At 40.6% G+C, this 19,589-nt stretch overlaps 1 protein-coding gene across 10 annotated transcripts in view; it reads left to right on the top strand.

Moving 5' to 3' along the window:
• Positions 1-19,589, top strand: part of KLHL13 (kelch like family member 13) — a 200,252-nt gene that overhangs the window by 160,942 nt on the left and 19,721 nt on the right. For all 10 annotated transcript variants that reach the window (XM_027054377.2, XM_053201591.1, XM_027054374.2 and 7 more), the window contains 2 exons: positions 15,214-15,346; positions 16,098-16,294. In XM_027054377.2, the coding sequence (XP_026910178.1) occupies positions 15,214-15,346; positions 16,098-16,294 (330 nt within the window). The remainder of the gene's footprint in view (positions 1-15,213; positions 15,347-16,097; positions 16,295-19,589) is intronic.

Raw genomic sequence — 19,589 nt, 5'->3', positions numbered from 1 at the left:
TCTTTGTGAGATGCCGAAAATATCCTAAAATTGTGGATACGGTTGCACGTGTTATCTTGAATGTACCCCAAACGGCGGAATTCTACAGTATAAATGAGTGAGTTGTGTGGTATGTTAGCTAGATCATCATCATCAATCGGAAAGTTACAGGACAACATGTATCACATAATCCCATCTATTGGTAGAAAAAATAGACAATATGTGTACCTATATATGAACATAAATGCACAGCCAAAGGTCTGGAAGCATCACGGTGGCTGGTGAATGTTGTCTTAATACTTTCTGCCGTGTACAATCCCGGCCCTGTTTAATTTTTTTTACAATGGAAATATTCTTGGGTGTCACCTGTGTAATTTACAAAATACCATTGCTGGCAGACAGTCTCTCCTTTGCTCCTGCCTAATATATATATAGTTTATTATTATATTTATGAATCAATATAATTACTAATATTTATGAATCAATATAATTATTAATATTTGTTAATATATATTAAGTTGTTGGCGAAACACGTAGAGCTGAGTCTTAGACACGTAGCTATATGGCGTTTTAGTTCAGGAGGGACAGTGACGTGAAAGGAACTAGAAACTTTGTATTGAGCAAAGGTGACCTTTCATCGACTGGCCTTTTTTTGTGGTAATGATGCTACTTTCCGTGGTGGCCGAGAACTACCGGCCTCTACTGCTGTTGGCGGACCCTTGCTGTCTTTCAAAGTCAATTAAAAATGATGTTCTCGCAATCGGAGATTTTTTTCCCTACAAGCACTGACAGAGAACTTTTTTCCATATCTGATCTTAGGCGTGTGGTTGTCAAGTGAGAGAAGTGTTTCGTGTGTAAATGCTATCATTGTTTTAAAATTAGCAGTCCTGCAAACTTCAGCTCCAAAAGGCCTTCCAAGTAGCTGTCAGGGGAAGGGATCCCTGGGGAGAAGCCGGTTCATGAAGTCTCGCTCAGCAGGATTTACCCCCTGGAAGACTCTTGTGGGAAAGGTGTGAGTTTTGGCCCCAACCGGAATCCTAATTGTACCGCCAGCTGATTTATGTGACTTCGGGAATCTTCTCTCCTCTCTGGGCCAGTTTCCTTATCTGTGATATGGGTAGGGGATGTGAGGATTAAATGCGCCAATTAAAGTAATAATAAATACTCATTTGGGGGCACCTGGATGGCTTTGCCCGTTGAGTATCCGACTTTGGCTCAGGTCGTGATCTCACGGTTCTTGAGTTCAAGCCCCGCATTGGGCTCCCTGCTATCAGCACAGAGCTTGCTTTGGATCCTCCGTCCCCCCCTCTCTCTGCCTCTCCAACCCCTGGTGTGTGCGTGCGCTCTCTCTTTCTCCCTCAAAAATAAACATTAAAAAATTAAAAACAAACATCCCTCTCGTTTGAGCCAAACGGAACGTGTCAGAGGAAAGGTAGCTGACCTCAAGTGATGGGTGTGCCAAACAAGGCATCCGTGTGGGTGACCGGATCAGCTCTTGCAGATTCCTCATCTCCATTAAACAGGCTTTATCTAGCAAACTAGGCTGTCAAAGAAAGTGCCTAAAGAATTTTCATACCTAATAGACTTGGATTCCTAGACCCTTGAACAAATCCCAGGAGACTCCGTTTTACATTCCCACCCACAATGCATGAGGATTCCGATTTTTCCATATTCTTGCCAACACTAATTTTCTGTCTTTTTGATTCTAGCCGTGCTGGTAGGTGTGAAGCGGAATCTCGGGGTCTTGATTTGTCCTTCCCTGATTGCCAGTGATGTTGAGCATCTTTTCGTTTGTGCTCGTGGCCATTTGTGTCTGTATCATCTTTGAAGAACCACCCCATTCAGGTCCTTTGCCCCATTTTTAGTTGGGTTATTTATCTTCTTATTATTCAGTCATGAGAGTTCTTTATGTATTCTAGATACAAATCCCTTATGGGAACATGATTTGCAAGTATTTTCTCCCAGCAACTTTCTTTTTTTTTTTTTTTTTTAAGTTTATTTTTTGAGCGACAGAGAGGTGTGGGGCACAGAGAGAGAGAGAGAGAACAAGTCAGGAAGGGGCAGAGAGAAATCCCAAGCAGGCTCCACACTGTCAGCGAAGAGCCCGACGCGGGGCTCGAACTCACGACCCGTGAAATCATGACCTGAGCCAAAATCAGGAGTCAGATACTCAACCGACCGAGCCACCCAGGGACCCCTTTGGTTTTGTAGTCCTCTGTTCTGTCATAGTTGCCTTGCCAATCCCCTATGCTTTATGCATTCAATCATCTGATCTTTGTTTCTGCTTTACCTTAGTAGAGTTCACAGGACAGATAGTCAAGGCAAACGCTGGGAGACTTGGGACTTGTCACTGTTCCCTTAACATATATATTTTTCCGCACTTCGATCTTTGCACCCATTTCCTCTTCCTGAAATGCCTGTATTTTCCTTTTTGTTTCTAGTTAACCCCTACTTACACATAATGATCCCCATCTTTTTTTTTTAATGTTTATTATTTTTGAGAGAGCACATGAGCAGGGGAGGGGCAGAGAGAGAGGGAGACACAGAATCCGAAGCAGGCTCCAGGCTCCGAGCTGTCAGCGCAGAGCCCGGTGCGGGGCTCGAACCCATGAACTGCGAGATCATGACCTGAGCTGAAGTCGGACGCTTAACTGATTGAGTCACCCAGGTACCCCATAATGATCCCCATCTTAAATTGTACATAATAAAACTGGAATTCTGGTTTTGCCCTCAACTCATGTCCTTCCCACTACAGTTATGCCGTGGGTAATCCTGCAGCGCGGGACTTCTTAAAACGGTCCCTCCCATTGGCCTGTTGCCCTGACAGCTACTTTAAATGCCTTTTGAAGTTAGAGTTCGTGTGAGCCAGGCAGAGTTAGTGGCTTCTCTTCCTTCCTCTGCGTCCTCGTTAATATGACCTATCAGTGCAATCCACAACTCCCAGGGTCCAATTTCTTGTTTCTGTATGCCTACGATCTAGTGCTGGGGTACTTGGTGAATGTCTAACAAGTGCCCGTCGTCGTCATCGTCATCGTTATTATTGTTATATTTATTATTGTCATTAAAAGAGATAATATATACAAAGAGCCTAGCCCATTAGCTGGCACAGAGAAAGTACTCCATGCTTTTCGTTGCTACTATTGGTATTGTTTGTGGAATAAATGAATTTGAGTGGCAGTTATAATAACTTTCGTGTATACTTGCTTCATTGATGCTTTCAACAACATTGGGAGGGCGCCTGGGTGGCTCAGTCGGTTAAGCGGCCGACTTCGGCTCAGGTCATGATCTCGCGGTCCATGAGTTCGAGCCCCGCGTTGGGCTCTGTGCTGACAGCTCAGAGCCTGGAACCTGTTTCGGATTCTGTGTCTCCCTCTCTCTGACCCTCCCCTGTTCATGCTCTGTCTCTCCCTGTCTCAAAAATAAATAAAACGTTAAAAAAAATTTTTTTTTAAAAACAAACAACATTGGGAGGCAGAAAACCCCAGAATTGTCTCCATTTTATAGATCGGGAAACTGAAGCTCAGGGAGCTTGAACACAGGTTTTCTGACTGTAAATTTGTTTGTATAATCTGTTTTTATGATTAGTTTCTTCTGATCTTGCTCTAAACTCTATCATCTTTTTAAACATAATGTCTGTCAATACTAAGTTTTCATTGACGGTTAAGTATAAGAACATTTATTAACTAAGGCTGACAGATAATTTGTTGTGAATGATAGAGCAAAGATTCTATTCTTTTTTTTTTTTAAGATTTTTTTAAAAGTAATCTCTGCACCCAACATGAGGCTTGAACTCACAACCCCGAGATAAACAGTGATCTAGAAGTCAAGCACGGGTGAGATATCCTCAGAGTATTAGCTCCTGACTTGCTAATAAATGTCAGCAATAAACTGGTTGAGGTGACATTACTAAATGAACATTTGCCTGTGTTAACTAAAGAGAGAGAAAAGATATATCACTTTATGCTTAACAGCTTTGTAATAAAAAGTCCACTAAAGTGAAAAGAAAAAGTCCCATGGTCTTCAGATTGAGCTAGCCAGGTGCCCCATAAAGATTTTATTCTTTCTTTTTTTAAGTTTATTTGGATATTTTGAGAGAGAGAGAGAGAGAGGGAGTGTGAGCAGGGGAGGGTTGGAGAGAGAGAATCCCAAGCAGGCTCCGCGCTGTCAGTGTGGAGCCTGATGCGGGGCTCGAACTCAGGGACCGTGAGATCATGACCTGATCCAAAATCAAGAGTTGGACATTCAACCGACTGAGCCACCCAGGTGCCCCATAAAGGTTTTATTCTTAATAGAAATAGTAAAATTATGTAGAACGTCTTCCGGCATAATTAGAAAAATTAGGAAAAAAACAAAGCAAACAAACGAAACAGAGAAAAAAAATTGTCAACTGCCAGTTGGACACATCCTTGTTAGGACAAGGGAGGCCATAACTGTAGTACCACGTTTCAGCTAGTGGCCGTGTGTATTAATTGTAGAATATTTACCTAGGTAGAAACAACTTACTTCTTTTTTTAAAAAAATGTTTATTTATTTTTGAGAGAGAGAGAGAGAGAGAGAGAGAGAGAGAGAGACAGAGGATGCAAAGCAGGTCCTGCGCTCACACCAGAGAGACAGATGCGGGGCTCAAACCCACGAACTGCGAGATCATGACCCGAGCCGAAGTCAACTGACTGAGCCACCCAGGCGCCCCACAACAAATTATTTCTTGACTGTTGGCTGTGCTTACTCAGACCTACAGAGTTTCAAACTGCCTCCCGGTTCTGGGTGTCTAGGTTCCTAATTGACATTTTCTCAGGTTAAGATTGATACCTACCAGACTGCTCTTTCTATATTTTTCTCCGTTTTTATCTATTTATTATTTTCTCTACCCAGTTTTAGTTGCGAAACCAATGAAAGATCATTTTATAGTCTCAGACTATTATCTGTATAGTGCAACGTTAAAGAAATGAATTATCCCAAGAGCCTATACAAATTAGCTGGTGTGGCCTTCCAGTGGACTCACTTTCCGAAATGCTTATCCTAAGGTAGATGTTTGGGTTGCTGATCACGTCGTGTTGATGACCTCTACCCTATTTTAAACTTTTGTGATCATAAAATAAACAACTTAAAAATGTATTGCTAGGGCACTTGACTGGCTCAGTGAGTAGAGCATGGGACTCTTGATCTTGGGGTCGTGAGTTCAAGCCCCCTGTTGGGGGTAGAGTTTACTTAAAAAAATTTAAAAATAAAAATGTGCTGTTAACATAAGCAAGTGAAGCATAATAGATAAATGGACAAAGAAGATGTGGGCTATATACATACATACACACATATATATATATAATGAAATATGACTCAGCCATAAAAAAGGCTGAGGTCTTGCCATTTGTGACAACATGGATGGACCTAGAGGGTTTTATGCTAAGTGAAATAATCTATTTGATTAAAGAAGAGCTCCCATAATCTAGATGTTTGAAGTTTTTATCAAAATGAAACTTGTAATTTCTTTACTTCAGTTTCCTAAATGGCCGCCAAAATAGACAAATGAGTGTGTGATTTTTCTTGGGAATAGCTTTTTCGGTACTCGGGACAGGTAGGATACAGTAAGGTATTCTAATCCTTCCACAGTTGAGTGTGTATCTTTACGACTTTCAGTCTACGTTAGTATCTTCTTATCCTACGCTCTCAAATGAGATGTTGTCATTGTTGTTATTATTTAGCGTATATTGAAGTAACAGCACATACCAACCGATAAAGATGCCCTAATACATGATTTCCATTTCTGATTGTTTGTTGCCAGTAGAGAAGAATACAATTTGTTGATGATTATTGACCTTGTGTCTTGCAATCTTGACAAACTGACTTACTCTGGGAGGCTGTTGGTAGATTCTGTGGGGTTTTCCACGTAGACAGTCATTTTCCCTATAAATAAAGATATTTTTGTTTCCTTTTTTCCCAGTCTGATGCTGTTTATTCCATTTTCTTGCCTTACTGCACTACACGGGAACTCCAGAAAAATGTCGATTAGCAGCGGTTGCGTATACATTCTTGCTTTTTTGCTGATATTTGTGGGGGTGGGGAGCATTCCTTCTTTGACCATTAATTATGATGCTAGCTGTAGGCTTGAGGAAGTTCCTTTCTGTTCATAATTGGCTGAGAGTCCTCTTCGGTGTTTTTTATCGGAAATGGATGTTGCATTTTGTCAAATGCTTTTTTGCACCTATCGAGATGATCTCATCATTTTTCTTCGTTCGTCTGCTAATACTGTGAATTATGTTGATTGATTTTTGAACGCTAAAGCAACCATACACTGAAGGAACAAACCCCATGATGTATTATCTTCTTTCTATATATTATTACATTTGATTTGCTAAAATTGTAGGAATTTTTCCATCTGTACTCATGAGGAATTTTGGTTTTAGTCTTCTTAGTTTTCTTATCTCTGTCTGGTTTTGATATTAAGATAATGCTGGCGGGGCACCTGGGTGGCTCAGTCGGTTGAGAGGCCGACTTCGGCTCAGGTCATGATCTCGCAGTCCGTGAGTTCGAGCCCCGCGTCGGGCTCTGTGCTGACAGCTCGGAGCCTGGAGCCTGTTTCGGATTCTGTGTCTCCCTCTCTCTGACCCTCCCCCGTTCATGCTCTGTCTCTCTCTGTCTCAAAAATAAATAAACATTAAAAAAAAATTTAAAAAAAAGATAATGCTGGCTTTGTCGATATTAGGATAATGCTGGCTTTGTCGAATGAGTTGACACATGTTCCCACCTCTTAATTTTCTGGATATGTTTCTGTAGAACTGGTGATATTTCTTCCTTAAATGTTTCGTGGAATTCACCAGAGAAAATTCAGTTTTATAGTAGACATATAGCTATTCGGGTTATTTATTTCTTGTAGAGTTATCTTTAGCAGCCCGTGTCTTTCAAGGAATTTATCCATTTCAACTGAGTTGTCAAGTGTATTGGCATACAATTGTTCATATTTACTCACTATTCTTTTAAAAGCTATACAATGTCTGGTAATCTCACCTCTCTCAATCCTGGTGTTGGTAATTTGTGTTTTTTCTCTTTATTTCCCTAATCTAACTAGAGTTTTATCAAACATATGGATCTTTTCAAAGAACCAAACCTTTTTGGGTTTTGTTGTTGTTGTTGTTTTTCTCTTTCTGTATTACATTTCATCAGTTTCCTCTCTGATCTTTATTATTTCCATTTTCCTGCTTTTTGTGATTAAGCTGCTATTTAACTGCTAGTTTCTTTTAGTTTTCAATGTTTATTTATTTTGAGAGAGAGCAAGCCAGCAGGGGGAGGGGCAGAGCGAGCAAGCGCGCGCGCACGAGAGAGAGAGAGAGAGAGAGAGAGAGAGAGAGAGAGAGAATCCCAAGCAGGCTCTGCACTATCTGTGTTGAGTCCAGGGTGGGGCTTGAACTCACAAACTGTGAGATCATGACCTGAGCCAAAATCAAGAGTTGGCTGCTTAACCGACTGAGCCACCCAAGCACCTCAATTTCTAGTTTCTTAAGGTGGAAGCTGAAGTCTTTCATCAGACTGATAATAAATATTCTTTCCTCAGAAATCTGTTTTGCCTTATTTTATGGTCATGCCAGGTTTTTTTGTTTTTTGTTTTTCCACTAAGCTTTGTGCCCAACATTGGCCTTGGACTCATGACCCTGAGATTAAGAGTCACATGTTCTACTAACTGAGCCAGCTGGGCACCTCATGCCAGCTTTACTTTCTTTCTTTTTGTTTTTGTTTTGTTAAATTTTTTTTAATGTTTATTTATTTTGGGGAGAGAGAGACAAAGTGTAAGCAGGAGAGGGGCAGAGAGAGAGGGAGACACAGAATTAGACGCAGGCTCCAGGCTCTGAGCTGTCAGCACAGAGCCCGACACGGGGCTCGAACTCCCGAACCATGAGATCCTGACCTGAGCTGAAGTCGGATGCTCCACCGACTGAGCCACCCAGACGCCCCCATTTTATTTATTTTTGAGGGAGACTGTTTTTTGATCTCCGTAGCCCTCTGTCTCTGCAGATCTCTTCTCCTGTGTTCTGCCCTACAAACCTAGCTGCCTTAACTCCCTCGACATTCGCAGGGAGAATGCCGTGCTTCAGGTGGGTTCCTCCTCCCTGTACCTCTGTCTTGGAAAGTCCACAACAATCATGGGGCTCATCTAACTTGCTTCTCATCTTTCACAGATCCCTCTCCTTCATCCAGTCTTTTGCTGTTTTTTTGTTTTGTTTTGTTTTTTCATATATTTTGTCTGGTTTTAAGTTGTTTCAAGAGGTAAGGTAAATCCAGTCCCTGTTCTTTTATCTTTGCTGGAAGCAAAAAATCTAGAGGCTGTAATTAAATGCCAAATTGTGAGACTCAGGCTAACGGTGCCTGATTATTTTGGAGATTTGGTTAGAGATTGCTTTACAAAGGAAGCCAAATTTGAACGGGGCTTTGAAGGAGGGAAGCTATTGTATGTGAAAAATAACGGCATAAATAAAGGGACTAGAAAAAAGGTAAGCCTGGTTTTTACCGATGAGCCAGTCTAGACAACAACCTGAAATAATGAACAATAAGGTTGAATCGTTGAGCTGGGCCGTTAGAAAAAAATAAATCTTTAAATTGCAGAGGCACCTGGCTGGCTCAGTCAGTAGTGCCTGCGACTCTTGATCTCGGGGTTGTGTGTTCGAGCCCCACGTTAGGTACAGAGATTACTTAAAAATAAAATCTTGAGAAACAAAACAAAACAGGGGCGCCTGCATGGCTCAGTCGGTTGAGTGTCCGGCTTCGGCTCAGGTCATGATCTCACAGTTCGTGAGTTCAGACCCCGCGTCGGGCTCTGTGCTGACAGCTCGGAGCCCGGAGCCTGTTTCCGAGTCTGTGTCTCCCTCTTTCTCTGCCCCTCCTCCCCACGTGCTCTGTCTCTCTCTGCCTCTCAAAAATAAAGAAAACTAATTTAAAAAAAATTTTTTTAAAGAAACAAAACAAAACAAATCTGTAAATTCCTATATTGTGATATAGTGCTGATAGAAAGCCCTTAGAAGTATTTAGGCTCTAGGCAGTGTTGTATAATAAGAACAGTTTAATTAATATTAATATAAACTTTTATATCCAGTCTATAGATCTCTTTTAACTTAAAAATGCATCTGTTCCTTTTGTGTCCTCTGAATTAAACATGGATATGGCATTGTTTTCATCAAATGCATTATATTTACTTAGAGACTGGGAAAAAACCCATTCTTTAACCTTCTTTTCTTTTTTTTTTTTTTTAATGTTTATTTCTGAGACAGAGAGAGATAGAGCATGAGCGGGGGAGGGCAGAGAGAGAGGGAGACACAGAATCCAAAGCAGGCTCCAGGCTCTGAGCTGTCAGCACAGAGCCCGACATGGGGCTCGAACTCACAAACCGTGAGATCATGACCTGAGCTGAAGTCAGTCGCTCAACTGACTGAGACACCCAGGCACCCCTAACCTTCTTTTCTTTAGTTCCTTTATCTTTGTTTGTAAAACCTATTTTCCACTAATACTCTTTATTGCTCTTCTCAGGATGTGTTTCCTTCTTCTCCCACTTCCTTTTCAAAATTACGCTGATCAAAACTAGATACAATATGCTAGTGAGTTACTTCCAGTGCAGAATTTAATGGAAAGATTTGCTTCCCAGATTGCTTTTTAATACCTGAAATTATCATTCTAGCCTTTTTCACAATGACATTATATTTAATTTGAAAGCTATTGACATTCAGGGCGCCTGGGTGGCTCAGTCGGTTAAGCGTCCAACTTCGGCTCAGGTCATGATCTCACTGCTCATGGGGTCGAGTCCTGTGTCGGGCTCTATGCTGACAGCTCAGAGCCTGGAGCCTCCTTTGGACTCTGTGTCTCCGTCTCTCTCTCTCTGCCCCTCTTCCACTCATGCTCTGTCTCTCCATCTCTCTCTCGCTCAAAAATAAATAAACATTAAAAATTTTTAAGAAAGAAAAATGAAAGCTATCGACATTCAACCAACTTTTGGTAGTAATTATATATATATATATATATATATATATATATATATATATATATATATTATCACATTCATTTAAGATGTCTCAGTCCTTCAGGGTATTACATAGGTACCTCCCTCTATTTAAAACAATTTTCTTAACAAAAAATATTTTTTTAAGTTCATTTCATTTATTTTGAGAGAGAGAGTGAGAGAGCACGTGCGCAGCAGGGGCAGAGAGAGAAGGGGAGAGAGAGAATCCCAAGCAGGATCTGCACTGTCAGCACAGAGCCCGATGCGGGGCTCAAACTCACAAACCATGAGATCATGACCTGAGCTCAGGTCAAGAGTTGGACGCTTAACCAACTGAGCCAGTTAGGCACCCCTATTTAATAGGAATTGAAGTTTTGATACATTGGGTTAGTTTAATACAGGGGATAGAAAAAGGATTTTTTTTTTGAATGCTCTGGTTTTCTTCCCCCAAAGGATGTAAAGAAGAAGAAAAGAATAGATATGGGAAGAGTTATAGGAGGGGGGAAGGGAAACATTAGAGTAAAGAAGCCAAGAACAGATAATAATCTCCACATCCATTATGGAACCCAAGGCCCAGAAGAAATAGAAAAATCGAGAACTAAGATATGGATTGGGGCAGAAAGAAGTTCAGTTTAAAGCAATAGGAACCATTTTACAGATACTCTAAAAAACTGGAAACTTTGCTCAGTTTTGCGTAAACCAGAGCTGTATCGATAGAGAGTGAACTAGCATATGGAAACAGACAAAATGCCTTATAGCATTTTGACAAGAGGAATGAGTACAAACGTGGTGGAAGAAAATGGTTTTATATTAAAAGGACACATTTTAAGTGTGCAGGGGATCTTTTTTTTTTTTTTTTAAGTTTTGTTTTATTTGTTCAAGTAATCCGCACATCCCACATGGGGCTCGCACTCACGACCCCAGGATCAAGAGCTGCATGCTCTTTCGACTGAACCAGTCAGGCGCCCCATCAGGGTGTCTTTGAGAGTCTTCCTCGAGTTGAATGGGGGAGGAAATGTATAAGAGTAAAAGCGAAAGATAAATCTATAGAAGGCAGGTAAGACCTGTGGAGAATGACCTCCCCCTCTCTTTGAATGTGTGCACCCTTCACAAGATTAGAGTATAAAAGTTGTTTAGAGAAACTAACAACATACAGATTCTAAATATCTTGTTAGCGTGCTGTTATCTGTAGAGAACTGTAGTCTCTTTAGACAAAGCTGGGATATACAGATAACAGCACGCCAAGAAGATATTTAGTATCTGTGAATATAATCTGAATCGACAGATTCTTATTTGGATACAGATAGCAATAGTCAGGAATAAAATTGGCAAATACGGAATTGGATGGCAGGATTGTTCATTTATACATTTGAAAGTAAAGGCTGTGAAATATACAAAAAGGGAAACTACTTTATAGGCAGTAAAAATAAAGGCAAAACCTCACAAACCAGACACTTTGCCAAAGGTAGGTAACTTAAGCTTAGAATAGAAGATATTCAGAGTGCGATAAAAGTGGCCTACGAGCTTCAGCTTCCTTTCTTGGGGGCCGCCAGATTATACTGAGGAAGGGTAGAGGATTTTTTTCTTTCTTTTTTTTTTTTTAAGACAGTGCAAAGGGAAACAAAACGATCAGGTTTGTGAAGAGGGTGAGAGCTCCTGGTGACTTGGCCGGGCTGTCCAAATCGTGAGGATTGAGTCTGTACCTCAACAGGCAGTTTTAATAGAATATGGACAAAATGAGAAATGACACAGATAATGATATGGGAAGTATTCGCTTGTCCTTTTTTCAAAAGGAACAAGAAGGAATAATAAATAGTAGGTGTGGAGCGTACTGACATTACGCAGTTCCCAGTATGAAATGTCTGTAGGAATATTTTAAAGACAGAAGGGCCAGCAAATGAACCGAGGTTTTTGTTTGGGTTTTTTTTTTTTTTATTGTTGTCTTAGTAGAAGAAGATAACGGATTGGATGCAATGACTGCTTTTGACAGAATAAGCCATGATTGCCTTCCACAGGCATTATCTCTGTATGTACACCTTCGAGAAGATTCAGAAATTTTTTCATGAATAAAAATAAAGCAAGGTGGCATAGAGTGCCTAGTCTCACTTCATTGGTATTTTGGCGTCTTTTTTTGCCAGTGCCCAGGGCATAATCAGTTTCCCAAGATAAACCGTATGCTTCAACTTGCCAGAAGCTTCTAAAACTTTCACGGTACATCTTCTCCAAACCAACAGTTCCACTTTTACAAGTGACGCCCACAAGATCTACTTACACGAGTGAGGGTATGTACGAGGAGCTTTCTTGCAGCATTGCTCGTAATGGCAAAAGTTGTCATATATATATATACATACATATATATATATATACACACACACACACACACATACACACACACTCACACCCCTCCTCCCACCCACACACACAAGCAAACGATAGATTATACATATGTATAGAAAGAGGCCTGGGGCACCTGGGTGGCTCCGTTGGTTGAGCATCCAACTCTTGATTTCGACACAGGTCATGATGTCAGGGCTGTGGGATCGAGCCCCATGTCAGGCTCGGTGCTGAGCGTGGAGCCTGCTTGAGAGTCTCTCTCCCTCTGTCCCGCCTCCACTCTAAAATTAAATAATAAAGAAAGAAAAAAGAGGCCTGGACGTATATATCCCAAGCTGTTAGTGGTAGTTACTTCCTGTAAGTAACTAACAGTAGTAGAGTTTTGGTTTTCCATTTATATCCTGTACTTTTATAACAAGCAGATATTTCATTTTTTTTTAACTTGCAATTTATCTGAAAGAGAAAAAAGCCAAGCCCTTGTGGATCATTTAGCGATGGGAAATGGAAAATACCGAGGGTGGGGTATATAACGTTTGTGTTTATAGAAGAAAAGAGGCATTTGTGAAAGAGTCGATATTTGTGAACAGAAACATATGTCAGTCACTGTTGGAGAAAGAAAAATATGATACATAATCCTGTTCTAAAGTATATGTATAATGTATAAATATTTTTGGAATAAAAACATTACTGTCTCTCTCCAGAGAGAAAGTGGCTGGATCACATTATCTCTTTGAAGTTCTAGTTCTGTGGATGCAAGCATTTGCTTTAAAAAGCAATTTAAGGGGCGCCTGGGTGGCGCAGTCAGTTAAGCGTCCGACTTCGGCCAGCTCACAATCTCGCAGTCCGTGAGTTCGAGCCCTGCGTCAGGCTCTGGGCTGATGGCTCAGAGCCTGGAGCCTGTTTCCGATTCTGTGTCTCCTTCTCTCTCTGCCCCTCCCCCGTTCATGCTCTGTCTCTCTCTGTCCCAAAAATAAAAATAAACGTTGAAAAAAAAATTTTTTTTTAAAAATAAAAATAAAAAGCAATTTAAAGATTATGATGAGATGTTTAGACTGAGATTTATATTATACATATGTGTAGCATCAGTACTTCTAAAACTGCATTCGTCAGTATGTCATGCCTTTTGCTTCTTAAATTCGTGAAGCACAACCGTAAAGAGAAGTTTTATTTGGGGTCATGAAAAAGCAAAGGGGATGGAACACTCCTTGCTATTAGTTCTTGTGTCACATTATTGCATTACGTTGTATATTGGAAGGTAATTTGTATGAGTTTCTTCATGATTTTTTATAATCACACATCACCGTTTTGAAACTGTAGAGTAAATCTTGTAAAAATCTCCATTTCTGAGCCTTATTATTAAATTACATATTCTCTTCTTTTTGTGCATTTGATCAGCCTATTATAATCACAAAATGTTTTATTCTCCCAAGAACAGATCAAAGTGGGAGGGCGGCGGGGGGCTCCTGGGTGGCTCAGTCGGTTGAGCATCCGACTCTTGATTTTGACTTGTCTGATCTCACAGTCATGAGATCAAGGCCCACATCAGGCTCCATGCAGAAAGTGGAGCCCACTTGGGATTCTCTCTCTCTCTCTCTCTCTCTCCCTCTCTCTCACTGCCCTTCCCCCATTCATGGTGTCCCTCTCTCTTTCTCTCTCTCTCTTTCAAAATAGATAAATAAATATTAAAAAGGAGGGGGGGGGCACCTGGGTGGCTCAGTCAGTTAAGTGTCCAACTTTGGCCCAGGCCATGATCTCCTGGTTCATGGGTTCAAGCCCCGCGTCGGGCTCTGTGCTGACAGCTCAGAGCCTGGAGCCTGCTTCGGATACTGTGTCTCCCTCTTTCTCTTCCCCTTCCCCTGCTCACATTCTCTCTCTCTCTCTCTCAAAAATAAAATAAACATTAAAAAAAAAGAATAGATCAAAGGAACAGCTGCCTATTTGTCATCGGTTGGGACTATCATGGGAGTGGGCGGAAGAGCTAACTGACAACCCTCTTCTCGCCAGAGCCCTCTTCATCCTCTGAATCGTGGGTGGTAGCTTATTAATTCTTCACTAAACTTTAGGCATTTGGGGACAATGATGTCTCACGTTGGAGCTACCCGGGCTCTTTCTTCCAAAGATAATTACATTCCAAACTTGAAACCTGAAAGATAATTGGCCAGGCCGCAGCAACGTACAGAGTGTAAGGATATCTAAGACAATCTCTAATTCTCAAAGACACGGAACAATCTAGTTACTAGAAAGGAACTCCTGTCTTGCAGTTAACACAGATTATCTATGCCTTTCTTTCTTCTCAAAAAATAAAAACTAAAACAAAAACAAGGTGTCTCAGGAATAACACTAAAAAAGAACCATTCATCTATTATTATGGAGAGCAGTGCTATATATCGCCCTAACCGTGCCCATGGGAAAATGAAAGTGTACTTGGCAATTTCTTTTCAAAATAAGATAAAACAGGGCGCCTGGGTGGCTCAGTCAGTTAAGCATCCGACTGCTGCTCAGGTCACGATCTTACATTTCGTGGGTTCAAGCCCTGCATCGGGCTCTGTGCTGACAGCTCAGAGCCTGGAGCCTGCTTCAGATTCTGTGTCTCCCTCTCTCCCTCCCCTGACCATGTTCTATCTCTCAAAAATAAACAAACATCAAAATAAGCTAAAACCAGTCGTTGCGTGAATAAGTGAATGTATATACTCTTTCCATATTTGTTCTTAATCTAAATCAGTCATAATTTTATTTTTTTCCTACTGTGAATTAAATATACATTGTCACATATCAAATAGGTTGTTGTCTTCTGAGGAATTATTCTGTTGGCTTTATGTTCTAAATATGTTGCATGCAAATTAATATATAAACAGGATTTGAGCGTGCAGAAATGTATATCCGTTTAACCTTGATGAGTGTCTCAACTCACATTCTTGTTGTAGGGCTTTGACCAGCTTCGACTTGAAGGATTGCTTTGTGATGTGACCCTGATGCCAGGTGACACGGATGACGCCTTCCCTGTGCATAGAGTCATGATGGCCTCTGCTAGTGATTACTTCAAGGCCATGTTCACAGGTAGGTTGGCTCGTCACATTCTGCACCCACATTAAAACAATATGGAAAATACGTGTTTAAATGTTTTTATTTCTAAAGTGAAATTCAGTTCTTTTGATTTGTATCTTTCCCAAAAGAAAGAGTTTCAAAAGCAATATACAGGGGTGCCTGGGTGGCCTAGTCGGTTGAGCGTCTGACTTTGACTTAGGTCATGATCTCAGGGTTCATGAGTTCAAGCCCCACATCGGGCTCTCTGCTGTCAGCACAGAGCCTGCTTTGGATCCTGTGTCCCCCTGTGTCTCTTTCCCTCTCCCGCTCATTCTCTCTCTCTCTCTCTCAAAATAAATAAACTTAAAAAAAAAAAAAGGAATATACACCCAGTACGTGTGGTTGTAGGTGGCTTTTTTTAAAACTTGGGAAATGGATGTACCTTTTTCATACCTGTGTCCACTTTAATTTCACAGCTTTTCTTTTTCTCTCTGCCAGAGACTCTGGGTCCCACTAATACAATCTTTAATCTGTCAAAAGATACAAAGTGACAGGGGAACATTCTGGAAGCTCTTGCATTATATACAACTTCCATTAGGATAGAGATATTCCTCTTTAAGTACTCTCTTTTAACTATAAAATATGCAGAAGTCTGACTCTGACATGAATGCTTGCATAGAATAAAACTTTTCCTTGATTTCACCGCATCTAATTAGCAGCAGAAGCGAGTTTGACCTTAATTAAATTATCCACCCTTGTTTAATTGACTGTCTTTTTATTTAAGGTGGAATGAAAGAACAAGATTTAATGTGCATTAAGCTTCATGGTGTGAGCAAAGTCGGTTTAAGGAAAATTATTGATTTCATTTACACTGCAAAGCTTTCCCTTAACATGGACAACCTTCAAGATACACTAGAAGCTGCCAGTTTTCTACAGATTCTGCCGGTTTTGGACTTCTGCAAAGTGTTTCTCATATCTGGGGTAAGGCATTCTCACAGCTTCAAGGCTTTTCCTGCAGGACACCCTGACGTCGCCTGTTTGGAGACGGATGAAATTCGTTGCGTGGGCATCCGAAACGTTGGCCGTTCAAGACGCGCGTCAGGTAGTGCGTGCTCTGGAAGCAAGTTGAGAGGAAAACAGTACCAGTGCGTTTTTACAAACAGAATTACGTAATAGAAATCTGTGGTGTAACCGCATGACATCAGACAGTGATAGCGCTTCGTAACGATAAAGATTTTATTTTTTAATTTTTAAAAAATGCTATTTATTTTTGAGAGAGAGAGAGACACAGAATGTGAGCCGGGGAGGGGCAGAGGGAGAGGGAGACACAGAATCCGAAGCAGGGCCTAGGCTCTGAGCTGTCAGTACAGAGCCCAATGTGGGGCTCGGACTTGTGAACTGCGAGATCATGACCTGGGCTGAAGTCAGACGCTGAACCGACTGAGCTACCCGGGCACCCCATAACGATATAGATTTTAAACTGTTTGTTGATGTTATATATCTTAATCTGGTTTTATTTACCTTAATGATTTTATACAGGCAGGCTTCTTTTTTCTTTTTCTTTTTTTTCCACTTTGTAGAAGTTTTTTTTTTTTATCCGATTTTTTTTATTTCGGTAAAATACACCATAAAATTTGCCATCTTTACCATTATTATTATTATTTTTTTAATTTACATTGAAGTTAGTTAGCATATAGTGTAATAATGATTCCAGGAGTAGAATCCAGTGATTCATCCCCTACATATAACACCCAGTGCTCATCCCAACGAGTGCCCTCCTTAATGCCCATCACCCATCTAGCCCATCCCCCCACCACAACCCCTCCAGTGCCCTCAGTTTGTTCTTTATTTTCAAGAGTCTCCTGGGGCACCTGGGTGGCTCAGTCGGTTGAGCGTCCGACTTCGGCTCAGGTCATTATCTCGCAGTTGACGAGTTCGAGCCCCGTGTCAGGCTCTGTGCTGATGGCTCGGAGCCTGGGGCCTGCTTCGGATTCTGTGTCTCCCTCTCTCTCTGCCCCTACCCCGCTCGCACTCTGTCTCTCTCTCTCTCTCAAAAATAAATAAACATGAAAAAAAAACTTTTTTTAAAAAAGAGTCTCTTATGTCTTGCCCCTCTCCCTGTTTTTATATTATTTTTGCTTCCCTTCCCTGATGTTCCTATGTTTTTATACAGGCAGACTTCTTAAATGGAATTCCATGGAAACATAATCTGAGCTTCTAGAAGCCTTTTAAACCAGGCTCAGTAATTTTTTTTCTTCCTTAAATATGGGAGCCAGGTCTTGAGAAGAAGTAATACTTATGTGACAACATATAGAAAAATAAGTCTTAATTGCATGGAAACGCATCACCCACTAAATGGTTTTTAGCCTTTATTAATAGATAGAAGACATAGCTACCAATGAACTGCTTAGCGGTCACGTGGTTCCTGAAGGCACTGCCCTATTTGAGACTCTTAAATTCTACTTTCGGGAAATGAAATGCTTTGGTTGCAAGGAGATATTGCCCAGAAGATTTCTGGAGTTTATGGAACTTGCTTTTGTAATTGGAGAATTATGGCAGCGGTAAATTTTGATATGTTTTCTAATTTATTATATGAGTAGATAATACATTTTTCTACCCTTGATTTAAACTCCTACCAATTGTAATATCGGTAAATTATTGCTGTTAGGCTTTCTAAAAGTTGCATTGACTAAACTGGGAGCCCAGTTTGCAAACCCTAGGTTTTAAGAGAACGTGTCCTTAGCGCTTTTATTAATAAGCTACTCCTTGTCTTATAAAGTCAGCCCACAGCTAATTTAACAGGACTGTGGAAAGTGTGTCTTGTTTGTGTGTTTCCATTTTAAAGCATCCATACTACTGTCTCACCGTTATTTATAAACTTTTAAACTAACAGCCAAAAGGCAGCGTGGGGTTACAGTGTTGTTTATTCTCTATCACGTGAGTAGCCCGCATGAAGTGTACTTCTCAAGATGCTGCTTGTCAGTACTGAATCTGAGCACTGACTCTCGTTTTAATTTAGTCACACAAGGCCCTCCCCCTTAGGACCTGTAAGCACCTTTCTTCTAGGTTCGTACCCCTGACATCATGTAACACCTTCGTCCCAGGAAAAAAATGAACTGAATGTATTTTTTAAGTGTATCACGTCCAATAATTACTTTAGTAATAACACTTAATGCTGACGTTTATATACTCTCAACATTTGCTTTTACACTGATCTCAGCAACACACGTGGTCATCCTGAGCCAAACTACATACGGTGTTATGATTTCTTTGGAACTGGTCATTAATAATAGACGTTCATGGTCAACCTCTTCGCTCGTAGCGAATTGTAGTACTTAGACCTTTAGATACGGGTGGCGATCTGTTCCTTTACCTGAAAGGAAAGGACCAAATGGAATAAAGCACAATTTATGAAAAGTCGTAAAAGTATACAGTTGTCAGAATAACAGTATGAAGAACAATCGTGTTCTAGAAAACTCTAAAACAAGCTTATTTAAAGATGACACCACAGTAATTTTGCAATATTGACAACATTTTGTGTAATTAGGAGGTTGGTTCTTTAACCTATTTGAAACATTTATTGTAACTGCGTGCTTTACCTGTTTGGAAATTTCTTCATTTTTATGAAGACTTAATATTGCTTTAAAGATTGTAATATTCATTCCTAGTGTCCTCTGCGGACCTCCTAAAACCCATTTCTAGTGGAGAAGAGGCTTGTGTCTGACAAAGCGTACCTGTGGTATAGTTTACTCCTTCCTCTCGGTTTTCGAAGTTTCTCTGAACTCTGAGGAAAAACACCTCTTTTCTTAGCACCGTTCTATTTACCTGTCTTTCATCCTGTTTGCTGAGGATATGTCTGTGTGATTTTACTGTGGAAATATTCCCTCTCAGAATCCATGATAGTTTTTGAGAACAGTTGGTCAATTATTGGCATAAGGATTATCTAAAATCCAACTTTTCCCTTATCCCTTCTTTCATGCATTCCATTTCTTAGTCAAATGTTCAGCCTTACTCTATTTATTTCCTCTTTCCTTCTCAGCAATCAAGTGGATCGGGCAAGAGTAGCCCTTGGAAGTTTCTAGATAATGTATTTTTCAACGGTAGATTTGTTTTGAGTTCTCCCACAAGCTAACTTTTATGGATCATTTTTACATAGGATGGTCTCATGTTTTAAGAATTGCGTGCTTAAACCAAAGGTTTTGAGCGAATAGGTGTATGCTTTTAATGATGTGGTGGGATTATACTTCACGTAACCAAAACACTACTTAGGCTTGAG

The sequence above is a fragment of the Acinonyx jubatus genome, chromosome X (genome assembly GCF_027475565.1).
Source record: "Acinonyx jubatus isolate Ajub_Pintada_27869175 chromosome X, VMU_Ajub_asm_v1.0, whole genome shotgun sequence".
Taxonomy (NCBI): domain Eukaryota; kingdom Metazoa; phylum Chordata; class Mammalia; order Carnivora; family Felidae; genus Acinonyx; species Acinonyx jubatus.
This window is presented reverse-complemented; position numbering and strand designations above follow the sequence as displayed.